At 45.6% G+C, this 17,212-nt stretch overlaps 1 protein-coding gene across 1 annotated transcript in view; it reads left to right on the forward strand.

The window, feature by feature from the left end:
- Positions 1–1,790: 1,790 nt before the first annotated feature.
- Positions 1,791–17,212, forward strand: part of FMN2 (formin 2) — a 272,338-nt gene continuing 256,916 nt past the window's right edge. Inside the window, 1 exon segment of the mRNA XM_036016163.1 lies at positions 1,791–3,557. Coding sequence (XP_035872056.1) covers positions 2,000–3,557 — 1,558 coding nt within the window. The 5' untranslated portion in view covers positions 1,791–1,999.

Genomic DNA, 17,212 nt, shown 5'->3' on the forward strand with positions numbered 1-17,212 from the left:
TGGAGGAGCCTGGATTCGAGAAGAGAGCAGTCTTGTGAAAGACGTGAAACAAAGGCTTTTCAAGCAGTCCGGAATTGCTCAGAGACTGGAGTATACCCTGGCAAGTTATTAAACTCGATTTCTCGGAACTCTTTACCCAGAGGGGTCACCTGAGGACAGCTGGCCACCTGCCCTTAGGTTGTCTATCTTAAAGAAAGTACTTAGAAAAAAGGCTAGTAATTAATTATCGCTATATATGCTTTAACATGACTTACAGGACCATTAATTTTTTTTTATTAAAATAGTTAAGGGGGGGGGTTTGAAATATTGGTCCACAAATATGCAAAGAAACATTTGTTTGCTGCGTGTAACTTGCTCCTGTGGGCTCACTTTAAACACACTAACTTGCTGGATAGTTATTCCATAATTTCAAGTGGTTAACAATGAAGTTCTTTTTGTAACATATTTTTAAAAATTATTTTATTGTTGTTCAATTACAGTTCTCTGCATTTTCCTCCCACCACTCCCCCCACCACCCCAGCCAAACCCACCTCCCCCCCTTGCTTCCACCCTCCCCCTTGGTTCTGTCCTTGTGTCCTTTATAGTAGTTCCTGAAAACCCTTCCCCCCACTGTCCCCTCCCACCTCTCCTCTGGTTACTGTCAGATTGTTCTTAATTTCAGTGTCTCTGCTTATATTTTGCTTGCTGTTTTCTTTTGTGGATTAAATTCTAACTTCCATCCTTGGAACATGGTTGTGTAATGTGACTTTAATCTTATTTTAATTTACTGCCCGGAACTTAAAAAAAATACCGATGATGTTTAAAAATGCTTCTTAAATATAGGTAATTAAATTTCCCAAGTAGTGAAAATAGCAACAAGATTGACCATGAGGGAAAGTTGAATATTAATACGGAAGCCAGAATGTTAACAAACTTGATTACAGTGAACTGTCGCTAGCTTCTGAAAAGCAGCTGAGGACAAAGTTTGCCTTCAGGGCTCTGCTTGGGAAAGTGGTGATTTATCGCCTGACATCTGATTTCATGTGTGTGTGCCAACGGCGCCGCCTTTCTTCCTCCTTTTTATAGGGGGGGACAAAAGGGACGTGTTTAATATTGATGAGTTTGACCTCCTGGGAATTATAGTATATGCACCCTTTTAAAATACAAAGTCTGTCTTATTTATATGGTAAACACAGAATTTTGGAGCTTAGCATTTTAATCAACTCTAATCTCCCGGTATTTTGTGGTTCCTCCGCCTCGCCATTCTGTTAAAAAAAAAAAAAAAAAAGAAGTTAAAATGAATTGCAAGCTAATATTCTCCTGCGGAGTGCAAGGTCTACGTAACCCTTCCTAAACCATATGCTCAAGTACATAAGTGTTAAGGGAAATGAATTATTAAAGAAGAGTTCATTCATCCCACAAATAATTATTGACAAGCCACGCTTCCGAAAGCAGGTGTGTGAGTGGGTGGGTGTATAAATTGAAATTTGGCTTCAGTGTTTTTCCTTGTTTCAACTTTCCCTTTCTGCTTAACTTTTCTCGTGGCCTGTCGCGGAGCTTTGAAGTTCTGTGCGCACCTTCCAGCTCACGAGCTCTCGGGGAGGGTGCACAGCACGCAACCCGCCCCGGAGATCCCAGTCTCGGAGACAGAGGAAACGTTTTTCGCGCCCGGCCCGGGGCGAGGAGCCCGGCGTGGGCCCGGCGGGCGGCGGCGGCGGGCGGGGAGCCAGGCCCGGCTGCGTCCCGCGCAGCCATTGGCTGGCGCCGCGCGCTGCACTGAGCATGTTCGCGCCTCGCGGGTCCCGGGCTGCAGTCGCCGACGCAGCCGCCGCGCGCATTGTGCAAGCGGCTGCAGAAGAGAGCGCGGCCGGTGGGGCTCGCGTTGGCCTCCCTTCCCAGCGGCTCGCCCGGCAGCCTGACTGGCCTGGGAGACTCCCCCGCGCCCGGGCCGGGGGCCCGGAGGGCCGCGATGGCCTGAGTGTCCGAGGCGCGGCGGCGCAGCGGCCGGTGTGCGTGCGACATGGGGAACCAGGATGGGAAGCTCAAGAGGAGCGCAGGTGATGCCTCCCACGAAGGCGGCGGCGGCGCGGAGGATGCTGTTGGGCCCAGGGATGCGGAGGCCACAAAGAAGGGGAGCGGGAGCAAGAAGGCGCCGGGCCGGCACGGCAAGGGGGGCGGCGGCGGCGGCGGCGGCGGGGAACCCGGCAAGAAGAAGAGCAAGTCGGAGTCCAGAGCCTCGGTGTTCTCCAACCTCAGGATCAGGAAGAACCTGTCCAAGGGGAAAGGCGCCGGCGGCTCCCGCGAGAATGTGCTGGACTCCCAGGCCCTGCAGACCGGCGAGCTGGACAGCGCTCCCTCCCTGATCACCAAGACCCCGGACCTCAGCCTGTCCGCGGACGAAACCGGCCTGTCGGATACCGAGGGTGCCGACCCTTTTGAGGTGACCCGTCCGGGTGGCCCGAAGCCGGCGGAGGCTGGGGTTGGGGGCCAGGCTGTGGCCGAGGATTTGGAAACTGCGGCAGGGGCGCAGGATGGACAAAGGACCAGTTCCGGCTCGGACACAGACATCTACAGCTTCCACTCGGCTACGGAGCAAGAGGATTTGCTCTCAGACATCCAGCAGGCGATCCGCCTGCAGCACCTCCACGGCGCCCAGGAGCCGGCGGTGTCCCCCGTCGCCACCTCCCCACAGCCCGGGGCCTTCCTGGGCCTGGACCGATTCCTGCTGGGGACGAGCAGCGTGGCTAGGGAGGCCCCGGGCAGTCCCGACACAGAGCCGCCGCTGTCAGCGCTCTCTGACCTGCCCGAGAGCCCGGGCGCTGAGCTCCCGGTGCCCGAGCCACCGCCGCCCCCCAGCGGCCGCCGAGCCTCGGAGGCGCCCGTCCTGCCGGTGGCTCAGCCCACGGCCATGGACTCACCACCCTCGTCCACCGTCTTCCAGTTTCCCGAAGCCGGGCCCGGAGAGGGTGCGGCCAGATCCCCTGTGCAGAGGGCTGGGGACACGGATGAGGAAGGCGAGGAGGATGCTTTTGAGGATGCTCCCCGCGGCTCCCCGGGGGAGGAGTGGGGCCTGGCGGTGGAAAAGGCCTCGCAGGGGCTGGGGGGAGAGCCGGAGGAGGAGGGGGCGCGAGGGCCCTGCGCTCCGGCGGCCGCCTCCCTGCCCGGCAGCCCGGCGCCCAGCCCGCGCTGCTCCAAGCCCTACCCGCTCATCACCCCCTGCTACATCAAGACCACCACCCGGCAGCTCAGCTCGCCCAATCACTCCCCGTCGCAGTCCCCCGACCAGAGCCCCAGGATCAAGAGGCGGCTGGAGTCCTCCGTGAGCCGGGGACCCAGAGCTGCCCTCGCCTCCGCGGCCGCCCCGGCCAAGAAGCACCGGGCCGACGGCAGCCTCGCGGGTGGCCTGAGCCGCTCTGCGGACTGGACGGAGGAGCTGGACGCTGATGCGCCCCGGGCGGGAGGCTCGGCGCACTTGCTGGAGCGCGGGGCGGCCGCCGACGGTGGGACGCCCCCGGCGACGGCGGCCAAGGCGTCGGGGGCGCAGGCGGCCGCGGACGGCTTCCAGAACGTGTTCACGGGTGAGCTCGCCCCACCGCCGGGTCGCAGGTCGCAGGTCGCCTGCCCGTTAGGCCCTCCCCCTGCCACCCACCCTCTGGGGCTCAGAAAATCCTTGACCTGCTCCTGGCCCGTCCCTTCTTCGTAAGCATTCACTCCACGTCCGGCTCACCCACTCGGTGAAATCTTGGTTCCTTGCGTGTCAAAGGGACCAAGTCAGTCGCGTCTGTCCCAAGTCATCTCACGAAAGGGCTGCTCTGTCCATTCCTCCAAAGTATCTGTTGTTCTCTGTCCATTTCAACCAGACAGACAAACTTTTTTTCCCATCGTTAGCTGACCCATCATTCTCTTTCCTTCCTCGTCCCCACCCACAGCATTACCAACAAACACACAAACAAACAAACAAAATCGCTCACGGCCCTTTGAAGGGTCAGTGTGGAGAAATAAACCAGGTGTTCTCACTGCTGTGATAGGTTTTCGTATCTATGCGTGAGTAATAGTTTCTATCTCGCTGCAATCCTAACTAGCAGACTGCTTAGCGAAGTTCCTCCTGCTTTGTGATGCCATCCAGTCGAATGCGTACTACTAGGAAATTAATGAATCATGCAAGAGAAATATTAGGGGGAATTTTCATTTCCCTAATATTCTGGTTCCAGGGTCCTCAAAACAGGGTGTAGGGCGGAGCTAGGGAAGGTGGGAAGGCCCACAGCACACGGTTCTCCAGCGGGTACCTCCCCTTTGAGTCTGCTGTAGACTTTTTAGGCTCCAGAAAGCCCAACGAACGGGTTAGTTTGCTGCGGTGAATGCCTGGTAGCACCATGAGGTTATCCTTTCTTCCAGGCTTGTACACACCAAGGACTTAGCTTCAGAGCCTGCTGTAGGGGTGTCAGTTGGCTTCATGCCTCCTACCTTCTCTTACTTATTAAATGAAATAGGGAGTGTAAGAATTCAAAGAGCAGGAAAATAAGGAGAACTTGTGCAAGTACTGATAGGTTTGGGGTGGATATTTCAATCATTTAGCTTTTCAAAGTGTAATTGGAAAAGCTGAAGTCATCTGTTGAATTGCTTTAATAAATAGGTTATAAAATATTGCTTAGATGACATTTCTCAGTGAGCGTGGCTACTTCTTAGCTCGCTAAATGATGTTAATATTTTTGAATTTTATTGATTGGCCACATTTTTATTTTAATGTATGGGCTACCTTTTATTTTACGTTTATTGATTCTTATACTTAAGTGTAATATTTTACATGCTTTCTCTCTCCCTCTCCTTTTTACTTCTTTTCATTTCTTCTTTTTATTGTGTAGGTTAAATTAAAAGAAATATTTCTAGTCTAATCCCTATTAGGTACATTGTAAACAAACAAAACCTCCCCAAAGACCATTTTTGAAGGAAGATTGGAAATTTCTGGAGTTGATTCTTGTGAATTTAATGTTGGTGAGAAATCATGTATTCTCTCTGTATTTAGGTAACATTCTTTTCTTTTATTAGTGTTCCAAGTCCTTTATTTATTTCACATTTTTTATTGTTGTTCAAGTATAGTTGTGTCCATTTTCCCCCCACCATTCCCTCCCACCCCAGCCATCCCCACTTCCCACCCTTGATCCTACCCCCTTTGGTTTGTCCACATGTCTTTTATACATGTTCCTGAAAACCCTTCCCCTCTTTACCCCCAGTATCCCCTCCCACCTCCCCATATTATTTTTCTAAAAGTGAGAACGGCACCATAATTAAAACTATCATTCATTAATATTAACTGTTGCTCTTTCTAATAACATCAGATTTTGTAAATATAGGCATTTCATTCATTTAACAAATATATATATATGTGTACGCACACACGGCAGCCATCTGTACCAGGCTTTACACACACACACACACACACACACACACACACACAATGGTTCTACCTTCCCAAGGCTCACATAGGAGCACTTAGGGATGGATATGCAGCACCATCCATGCTCTGGGAATGTCAAGGATGCAGTGACGTATCCCCTTGGCAGGGGCTAAGGGAAGCAGACTTCCTGGGAAGATTGGTCGGAGTCCTGGAGGTAATAGGACACCAAATAGGTCGAAGTTTTGCTTCCCTAAAGGATAAAAAGTATACTCTTAGAACTTGCATTTTATGCTAAGTACTTCCAAATTTGCCATCTGGGACTCTGTTAAAGGGATCTGCTCAGGAAGTACCTGGGTTTTGTTGACCTCTCTCTAGGCAGAACGTCTGACTACTGTGCAGTTAATTGTTTTACTATGGACATCACCTACTTTGTATTTGATGGATGGAGATACTTGGTCAGTGACCAGTACATACTTACCCAGCAGCTTCCATGTGTTTTTATCACTCAACTCACTTTCTTTCCAAAAAAGAAAAAAACCCACAACAAAGAATCAGTCGGTTTCACCTAATCTTGTAACTGGTGGGGGTACGGGGATAGAGACAGAGATGCAATAACTTCCTTAAGGTCAGACTGTGATTCATTCCGAGCCAGAGCCGGAAATAGAAGCTGCCTTGACTGGTTCCTGTCTGAGTGTCCTTTCCTTGCTTATGACTCATTTTTGGATGTTCACCACTCTAAGACACCATAGGCATCACATTTTTAAAAAATATGATAGAATTGAAGGCCTTCACTTCTGAGATTTTTTTTTATTTTAATCATTGTTCAAGTATAGTTTTCTTCCCCCTACTCCCATTCCAGCCCACCCACCCAACCCTCCCCCTTCCCCCCATTATCCCCCACCCCTAGTTTTTGTCCATGTGTCCTCCAAATTTGTTCCTGTAATCCCTACCCATTCCCCCCTGAAATTCCCTCTTCTCTCCCCTCTGGCCCCTGTCAGACTATCCCCTATTTCAGTGTCTTTGGTTATATTTTGCTTGTTTCTTTGTTTTGCTGTTTAGGTTCCTGTTAAAGGTGAGATCATATGGTATTTGTCTTTCACTGCCTGGCTTGTTTCACTTAGCATAATGCTTTCCAGCTCCATCCAAGCTGTTGCAAAGGGTAGGAGCTCCTTCTTTCTTTCTGCTGCATAGAATTCCACTGTGTAAATGTACCATAGTTTTTTGATCCATTCATTTACTGATGGGCATCTAGGTTGCTTCCAGCACCTAGCTATTGTAAATTGTGCTGCTATGAACATCGGGGTGCAAAGGTTCTTTTGTATTGGTGTTTTAGTGTTCTTAGGATAGAGTCCCAGCAATGGAATTTCTGGGTCAAAAGGCAGATCCATTTTTAGTTTTCTGAGGAAGTTCCATACTGCTTTCCATAGTGGTTGTACCAGTCTGCAGTCCCACCAACAGTGCATTAGGGACCCCCTTTCTCCACATCCTCTCCAACACTTGTTGTTTGTTGCTTTGTTTATGATGGCCATTCTGACTGGTGTGAAGTGGTATCTCATCGTGGTTTTAATCTGCATCTCTCTGATGGCTAGCGATATTGAGCATCGCTTCATGTGTCTTTGGATTTTCTGTATGTCCTCCTTGGAGAAGTGTCTGTTCAAGTCCTTTGCCCGTTTTTTAATTGGATTCCTTGTCTTCTTAGAGTGGAGTTGTGTAAGTTCTTTATATATTTTGGAGATTAAACCCTTGTCTGAGGTATCATTGGCAAATATGTTTTCCCATACAGTTGGCTTCTGAGATTTTTCTAGTTGCTGTTTTGAAGTTTTTGCACGGCTGACCACGTGGCCATACCCGGGCAGGATAAGAGGCGATGGTTGGTGAGAGTGAGCTGCACTTTCTCCAGGCAGCCCGCTTGGAAGCTGTTCTTGTGGTGGTAGAATGATCCCGATTGACCCGGGCCCCTGATTCTCAGCTGTTGTCTGTTTTCTTGTCATCTGTCATCGCATTTGGTTCTTCGCCATCCTTGAGGATTTTATGGGCGTCTTGGAAATTACCAGAGGCCCAGGGAGCACCAGCCTTGTCCGCAGGGAAATTGTTTTTTGGCCTTCATTTTGCCTGTCTTTCAGTCAATTAGTTGCCAGCTGCCTTTGAAGCAGGTGATCATTAGCACTCTACATTTCCATAAACATCTTTTATTTTTAAACCATAAAATGAGGGTTGTCAGCTCTGCAGGAAGGAACAGATGTTTTTTGCTTTTCACTGACTTGCAAACGTAGGGAGAAAATTCAAGGGAAAGCGATCTCTGTGGCATGTTTGTATTTGTTTGCTATGTATGTTTGGTACATAAAAAACATTTAGCAATGATGGAGACCAAAACTTTCCCTTTTTTTAGCTGTTAGAGAACCGATGACATCTTAGGCCACTGCATTGAAATATTTCACAGTTAATGTGAAATACATCTTTTACTGTGTGGGGGAGAAAAAAAATTGCTTGTGAAGTTTGAGAGGCTCCTTTGCACACAAAGTCTAACAGAAGCTTGGGAAGAGAATTTTGCAGTTCATGAACATTTAGACATGGAAGTTGTTAACTTTTGTAATGCTAAATCACTTTTTAAAAAAGATTTTATTTATTTATTTTTAGAGAGGGAAGGGAGGGAGAGAGAGAGAGAAACATCAATGTGCGGTTGCTGGGGGTCATGGCCTGCAACCCAGGCATGTGCCCTGACTGGGAATCGAACCTGCGACACTTTGGTTCACAGCCAGCGCTCAATCCACTGAGCTACACCAGCCAGGGCTGCTAAGTCACTTTTGATAGCAATTCAAAGTCAATTAGGTGCTTATCTGTCTTTTAAAAAAAAATCATGGAATAACACTTTGGTCTATTTTAAAGGGATTTGTGTCATCTTCAGGCTCACCCTTGCCACATCCCGGGAAACGACCTGTGACACCCTAACAGGTGTGGGAGTGTGTCCCGCTGGCTCCAGCAGCTCGTTTCAGAGTTTCTGTATCGGTGTAGTTTGCATGAATCCTTCCTTACGGTCAGCTACGTGTTCCTAGAGCTATCTTTAGCCTCTCCCCCCTCCACTCCATCACGTCTAATTTGATTTTTCTGATCAATTTGTCAGTGGTTTCTAAGTCCAGTAATTAGGATATTAGCTATATTCACTACACTTCTCTTAAACGCTGGGCTCTGTGTTGCTGCATTATATAATTATCTCTAATCATCACCCCGGTCTCGAAGTAGAGCTTTTTATCCTTTTTTTTTCTTTTCCCATTGAGCAAACTGAGGGTCAGGCAAGTGAAGCAACTTGTCTAGGGGCATGAAGCTACTAAATGGCCCATGTAGGAAACTCATGCAGAAAACCATAGTGGCTGTTAACGCGTATAAAATAAAACCACAGCCTCATCGCGTTTTTGGATGACTAGCTGGTTAATAAAGGGTCTGGGCTTTAGAATTTGGATTGCGCGATTCCCATGTTGGCTTTTCTAAAGGTTATTATCTTGAGTTTTATATGAATAAGATTTATATGAGTAAGATTCATATAGCTTATTAATTATTAAGCTGAATATTTAAAGGCCAGAAGAGGCCTTATTTCCAGCAGTAGCATTGGACAGACTGCAGATGCCCACTCAATGTCCAGTAAATGAATGAAGATCAGAACTCATCGTGATACACGTGCAAGGCACCTGTCCTGCTGTAATGGGAATGCCGGAGGAAGGCTGCTGTTTCCCCTATGTCTTGCCTTACTAGGCTCCGTATATCAAAACAGAATTTAACAACATAGGCTGGGCTCAGAATCACTGGTCTTAAATCGTTTCAGTTTGGTCTGAACCATCCTTTCTCATTTTTTGTTTTGACTGTGGCTTGGATTGAAGTCAAGTACCCCAGTAGCTTCGGTGATGGGTTTTAATTACTGCTTTATGAGCAGAGGACTGGCCTAGTTTTAAGTGCATTTAGGCAGTTGGATATAAGCCACGTGTATCTGAAATTGAGCAGGAGCTTTCTGAGCTGCGTCTCCTTCTGATTCTATTAAAAAGGTGCTGAACATACACAGTTGGGTGAGGGTAGCGCTAGTAGTTAGACTTAACTACTATTATTGTAGGTGAATTTGCATCCTAGGTTTGCTGTTTAGTTAAGTGACTCGCAAGTAATTTTTTCTCAATGTATGAGAAGTTTCACATTAATAATGTTAAGATTAACTGAAATTCTGTCTATACAGTGTCTACAACTCTGCCTGAGTACTCTTTGCTTTCGTGTCCCAGTTCATTGTTTTAATAAACTTCATTGTTCAAAGTGGTCAGAACCAAATTACTAAAACAAAATAAAACAACCATGATATTGTGTACACATATTTGGCAGGCCTTAATTAAATAGCTGAGAATTAATATTTCTAGTCACTAGATTTTTTGCACATTACTTTATACATCATGTTTTCTTTCTTTTTTTCCATTTTCTATGATTGTGAGCCTGTTGGCCACTTTATCAGAAATTTTGGTTTACTTTCAGGTTTGAATAAGACAAGCATCTGGTGGGGGTGTGGCTATGTGATGGGGGCGGGGCTGAGGGTGGGGACGAGGAGGCCAGAGCGCACAGCCTCAGCATTGTGTTGCGCTCAGCATCTGGCTACAAACATCTGACTTTGCAGCCTTAACCTCCCACGGTTTCCTTCATAAACCTTCTACGTCAGTCAAGTTCATCTGCTGACTGTTCTCTGAACATGCATTTCAGTGTTCTGACTCTGTGCCTTTGTCTCGCAGTTTTTACCCTCTTGGAACGCCCTGCTTGCCTCCGTTGATTTAGCACCTGAAAAGGGCTGGTTAAATTGCCATTTCTTCTTCTGTATCTTGTCCAGCTGGACCTCACTGGCCGTCACCTCCATGCCTCTGCACCTGCTGTCTGTATCACCTTTTTTACGTACCTCTTGGGTTTAGGGGTTCTTTTGGTCTTCTCTCTCCCCTCCTTGGCTTGTCCTGGCTTCTTGCCTGCTTGCCTGCTCCTGTTCATTCACCATCCTCTTTTCTACCAACCGGTCCATAAATATCTCCTCTGTGTCTGCTATGTGCCAGCCACTATGATGGGCATTGAGCTACCTGAGGTCTCTGGAAATACTCGCGCTCTGTTTTTTTAAACAGTCAAGTTGGGTCTCTCGGCTTTCTGCTAGTAACTAAAACTGATTGAATTTAAACTAGAAAATTACTAGGTTGGGTGGTTGAAATGAACTATTTCCATGGAGGTGGGATTGAATCACTGGTGAAAGTTCAGTGCTACTTTGATGGAACTTCTGTTAAAAGAACGTCTATTCCTGTTGTTGTCAGTCGATCTTAAAATAGCAACAATAATGTAGTAACTTTGAGGGGTTTTTTTAAAGATGGTTCATCTTTTTTTAAAAATGTATGTATTTATTTTTAGAGAGGGAAGGGAGGGAGAAAGAGAGAGAGAGAGAAACATCAATGTGTGGTTGCTGGGGGCCGTGGCCTGCAACCCAGGCATGTGCCCTGACTGGGAATCGAACCTGCGATGCTTTGGTTTGCAGCCCATGCTCAATCCACTGAGCTACGCCAACCAAGGCTAAACTTTGAGTTTTTAAATGTAAATTTTATTGGTAATGAAAAAGAGGTAGAGGAAATAGAAAAACTTCTATTACTCTGCTCACTCCTGCTTTTGCATTACAGGTAATAACCTGATGTTAATGAAATTCAGCACTAAGGGAACACTAGCAAGACGCAAATAAGTACTGCCTTGTGACTTGGTAGTTACTGGATATAATTTTAGTAACTCAAAACTTTCTAAGGATTTTTATCTTAATATAAGTACACGGAAACTATGACTTCTAATCAATTTGAAATGGTCATAAAGCAAGCTATGATAACATCAAATTGTGAGAGCAAATAGTAACAGTTACTGGGTGAGAGCAGAGGATGCTAACCACGCCAGAGTGTTGCTGCCCTTTGAGGTCTGCTCCGCTGTGGGCGAGGCAGAGGGAAACATTTACGTCTTCCCCCTTTCCAAGGATGTAGGTGGATGCGTCGAGTGCCTAGGAAAATGACTGCTATTCTTCTGTGACCTGGTCAGTGTCCATTATACCCTGGACTCCCTGGAAACTTTATTATTTGTTGCACCAGAGATGCCAGGGACTGAAAGTGGTCCTTTTATTTGCAGGGGTAATGGATAATTTTTTTGAGAAAATCAAGCCTTTATTGTGTTTTAAAATCATGCCTAAAGATGCTTGAGCATGACTCAGTGGGCTCTCTTTTCATACTCTAAGAAGGGTTCTTTGTTCTCCTGTTCAGTGATATAGTGGACATGTATGGAAAACTATTCTCCGTCATTTAAATTGTTGCTTTACATAAATACATGGGGAAGACTGCCCTTGTCGGTAAATTAGGAGCAGCGCTATGGCACTAGACACGTTGAGAAGTCTTTCCATCTGCTTGCCTTTTAAAGTATGTTGTTGATGCGGGCCGAGGCCATTGTTTCTGTGCTGGGCGCCCCTGAGTCACATACGAAGGGTTCATCTTGTTTGGGACACTATATCTGAGTCTCTGTCAACCTGGCTGATGCCATTAGCCCCGATCTGATGATTTCCTGAGACCCCCACCCCATGCAACCTGATGGCCCACCCAAGCTACTTCCAGTGGCTTTTCCATACAGATGGCCTGTTTTGGTTCATGCGGCAGACTGTCCTGAACTCGCTCAAAGGTTCACAAACCCCAAACAAACAGCATCTGGCCTCGGCGTCCCCGGTACTTCTTGCTAACCTGGCATTAGTGGCATCTGGCCTCAGTTCACAGCTTAGCCTCTCCAAGGCACCTCCAAGCCCATCACAGATCACTTAGTAGCTCATACCAAAGGTGGCCCTGGGCAGAGCACAGGCAGCAGCTGACTGGGGCCTACAGTAGAGGCCCTCCCAAGAGACTCCGGAACCGACATATCCAGTGGCTAGCTGCAGACCACACTAGAACAGCACCCACCATCTCCACAAATAACACATGCAAGGGGCAGATTCTGCAGGCAACAGAGCCCAGCCAAAGTGAATCCTGTTACATACAGTCAGCCCCTGCACGACAGCTCCTCCACTGTAGTCATGGCCAGTCCTCACAGCCAGTCAGCTTGAGGGTCAACCCCACCCTCTGATGTGCCAACAGCAATGAAAGCTTGACTACAATAGGAGGGCACATGCAACCCATATGAGGCACACACCTGGAGCTCCTATGCCCCACAGGCCACATATTATATAAGGCTACTCTGCCAAGACTGGAAGACATAGCAGCAGCTACATCTAATTCAAACAGGGGGCTACCAAAGTGAGGAGAAAAAGAAACATGTACCAAATGAAAGCATGGAACAAACTCCACAAAAGGACGACACAGAGTGGAGGCAAGCAATCTACCAGATGTAGAGTTCAAAACACTCGTTCCAAGCATGCTCAGTGCGCTCAGTGAGGACTTCAACAAAAAGAGAGGGAACGTGAGAATGGAGATGGAATGACATCAGAAAGAACCAGTCAGAAATGAAGAACACCATGACCAAAATGAAGAATATGTTCAAGAGGGAATCAAGAGCAGGTTAGATGAAAAAGAGGACGGAATCCACTTTGGATTCCAGTGGATTTGGAAGACAAGGTAGCAGCAAACACTCAATTAGAACAGCAGAAAGAAAAAAGGAATCCAAAAAAATGAGGATATTTTAAGGGGCCTCTGAAACTACATCAAGCATGCCAATATTTGCATCCTAGGGGCCCCAGAATGAGAAGAAAGGTGAAGGAATTGTTGCAGAAAACTTTCTTAACTTGGCAATGGAAATATACAAATTCAGAAAGTAGAAAGAGCCCCAAACAAGGTGAATCCTCAAACAAGATGAACCCCCAAAAGGCCCACACCAAGACACATAGTAATTAAAGTGCCAAAAGTTAAAGACAGAAAGAAGATCTTAAAACCAGCAAGAGAAAAGCAACTAGTTACCTAAGGGGAGCTCCCATAAGACTGTCCATTGATATCTCAACAGACACTCGCAGGCCAGACGGGATTGGCACAAAATATTCAAAGAAATGAAAAGAAAGGACCTACAACCAAGAGTGCTCAGCAAAGCTACTCTTTAGAATTGAAGGGCAGGTAAAGAGCTTCTCAGAGAAGACCAAGTTAAAGGAGTTCATCCCCATCAGAGCAGTATTATAAGACATGTTTAAAGGACTTATTGAAGAAGAAGAAGAAAAGGTAAAAATATAAATAATAAAATGACAACAACTACATATAGAGGAACAATTACTTTCAGTGTAAATGGATTCAGTGCTCCAATCAAAGCACGCAGCGGAGCTGGATGGAAAAGAACACGAGAGCCTCTCACATGCTGCCTACAAGAGACTCACTTTGGGGTGAAGAACACTCACAGACTGAAAGTAAGGGGATGTGGAAAGTTACTTCATGAAAATAGAAATAAAGAAACTACGGGGCAGCAATACTCACACCAGACAAAACAGACTTTAAAACAAAAGCTATAATAAGAGACAGAGAAGGACCCAGCAATTCCACTTCTGAGTATTTCACTGAAGAACCCAAAACACTATATTGATAAGGCATATACATCTGTATGTTCATTGCAGCATTATTGACATAGTCAAGATATGGAAGCAACCTAAATGTCCACCAATAGATGAGTGGATAAAGAAGATGTGGTACATATAAGGGGGGGCGCAAAACCCCAGAATTATCTTCTGGAGGGTGAACCCCTGGTAGTACAGGCTTCTCCTGCTAGATGAGTGTTCTAGGAATCCATCTGTATCCGTGTACCAGCTGGTGTTGTTGTGAGAGGTGGCGTTTGGCTCCAGTGAATGTTTTTTCGAAGACTCTTCTAACTCGTTTGCCCATTTCATGCTGGGTGATTTATGAGTGCACCTGTCCACGTCATGCTGAGTGTTCAGCAGTTTTTGACCCCAACCAGCATGACCCCTGTGTCCATCCTCCCTATTCACCTGATCTTGCTCCAAGTAACTTTGTTTCATTTCTCTCAGGTGAAAAAAGTCCTCAGAGGGAAATGTTTTGCCAGTGTGGAAGAGGTGAAACAAAAAATGGCAGATGCACTAAAAGGCGTCAAAATTGACAAGTTCAAAAACTGTTTTGAATAGTGGAAAAATGTCTCGATAGGTGTATTGCATCAAGTGGAGAGTACTTTGAAGGTGACTGAAGTTTAAACATGTGAGAATAAATATGGTTTTTTTATCATTGAACTCCAGGGTTTTTTTTTTAGTTTTGTCTTGTATATGGGATATTACTTAGCTATGAAAAAATGAAGAAATCTTGCCATCTGCAACAACATGGATGGACCTAGAGGGTATTATCCTAAGTGAAATAAGTCAGACAGAAAGACATCATATTTGCAATCTCAAAAACAAAATAAACAAAACAACAAACTCATAGATACAGAGAACAGTTTGAGGGTTTCCAGATGGGAGGGTTGGGTGAAAAAGGTAAAGGATTGAGAAGCACAAAAATGGTAGTTACAAAATAGTCACAGGGACAGAAACTGTAGTATAGGGAATATAGTCAGTAGTATTGTAATAACTATCTATGGTTTCAGCTGGGTACTAGGTTTATCATGGTGACCAGTTCTTAAGTTATATAAACACCTAATTACTATGTTGTATGCCTGAAACTAATATAATATTGTGTGTCAATTCTAATTGAAAAAATTAAAAAAAATTAAAAACATAAAGTATCTTATTGATTTTTTGGAAGACAGGGCCATACTCTCTTGCTTCTTCTTAGGACCCTAGTTTCCCAGGTTGCAAACTGAATGCAGTCTCGCTGGGAAGCTGGTTCCTCCAAGTCTCATCCAACCCTGCAATTTTATAGAAGCAATGCTTCCAGCAATGACCCTTTCTCCTAATAGTGATATCCTGCATATTTCGATCTTCTCTTTGCTATTATAGCTGGAGAAAACCCCAATTCGGGAGGACCCATTTGTACCATGGGTGAAGATGCTTTGCATATCTGTAATGAGAGCAGCGACGTTTTGACCTGGAGAGTCTGATTAATGGTTCATAAATGCCAAAGGGGATCTGTGTTGGTCGGACTGCCTTAATCTGATGTGAACTCAGTTCTTTGTGTTTTTTAACATTAAGGTAGTAACTGTGTGTGGTGAGTGTGTCATTGAACCTCAGTATGTGAGTTTATCAGCCTGCGTGCACTGGCCAAAAGAAATGCACAAGAAGGGGTTTGTAGCAGAGAAACGAGTTTGTTATTTTAGAACTGGCCAGTGCAGAGAACATTCGAGCCCATGTTCTGAAAGCCCTGACTCCCCATTGGCATGTAGGTAACAGCTTTTATAGGGCACAATCACATGACATGGTGGGGTGGGGGTTGGGCCCACGTTAGGAGCTGACTTATTGGAGGTGAGGTAAGAGTAATACATTATTGCTCAGGTCTTGAGGACAGTTCAGAGGTCTCTTCTGTAGAGACCCTCTGCCCAGCCTCATGGGGAAGTAGCCAGGGGGTTGGTGCACCTTAGGGCTCAGTGGCTGAAACATAACTTAGGTTCAGGTGTTGTGTTTAGCTTGCCAGAGGTCTGACCCAGTGACCACTATCGACCACTAGGTCTGGGCTGTTGTCTTTTGCTGCCTCTGGGGTTAACGATTATCAAGGAGAAAGGCTAGGGCTCTGGTGTGGAGAGAGACAGATTGAGAGAGAGAGAGAGAAAGAGAGCGAGAGCGCGTGATTTCCAAAGCTAGAGTCACAAATCAAATCAAAATCAAGAAGTCTCTTGGTTTCAAGTTGAACTGTTGGCCTGTTTCATGGTAATATGCTAGGGCCCAGCAGAAGTAAGGCCTGCTTGAGCATTGTTGGTAGGGTAATGGTGTGCGTGTAATAACATAGTTTTAATTTGAACATTTCACCTCAAAGGTCATGTGGTGTGCTTCCGTGTGATATTGCTGTGTTACAGGATTACATGCTTATGATTTTACAGTAAGAGATTTTGTAATAAAAAGGGGTGTTATTTGTGCTGGACCCTGTATGGAGGGGAAAAGCGGTGTTGTACAATGTGTGACCCAAGGGTTTAGTGTATATGAGGTGTTTCTTTTTTTTTAAGGATTTTTAAAATTTATTTATTTTTAGAGAGGGAGGGGAGGGGGAGAGAGAGAGAGAGAGAAAAAAAAAACATCAATGTGCGGTTGCTGGGGGTCATGGCCTGCAACCCAGGCATGTACCCTGACTGGGAATCAAACCTGCGACACTTTGGTTCGCAGCCCGCGCTCAATCCACTGAGCTATGCCAGACAGGGTATGAGGTGTTTCTAATACTGACAACAAATACATTGAGCAAATCCTTTTACATTTATTATCTACGATGTAAGTCAGCTGTTCTTGGATGGATTATACTTTGCATTTTTCCTTTTAGTTTAAACTGCTCAACTGAAGTAGTACGTTTAATTATCTTTTTTTCCAGTAAACGTTAGCATATTGGTTTTTGTTATGTTTTCAATTTTCCCTATTATAAATGCTTACTCAAATAATTTTTATGAGTTTATGATATTCCATTTAGAAGTTTTCACCAATATTAAAGATTTCTTAGACGCTAGAAGGTTAAAAGGTTGTAAGAGCCTGGTAGGTTTTTTCCTTTTTAAAAAAGTTTCCTTGGCTTTAAACAAGCAAAGCTTGTTTAGGCTCATTAAGGAGCAAATGGACTATCATAGAACTATTTTTGGATCCCATATAAATGCATTCGAATGCTCTGTGCAGTTTTGTAAACAATGAGTCTCTTCTGTCTTTCCACACAAGTTTTATCTTTTAAGAGAGTAATAAAAGTAATGGAGATAGGCTTTTGTGCCTCATTTTTAACCTATATACTT

This window comes from Phyllostomus discolor, chromosome 15, assembly GCF_004126475.2.
Source record: "Phyllostomus discolor isolate MPI-MPIP mPhyDis1 chromosome 15, mPhyDis1.pri.v3, whole genome shotgun sequence".
Taxonomy (NCBI): domain Eukaryota; kingdom Metazoa; phylum Chordata; class Mammalia; order Chiroptera; family Phyllostomidae; genus Phyllostomus; species Phyllostomus discolor.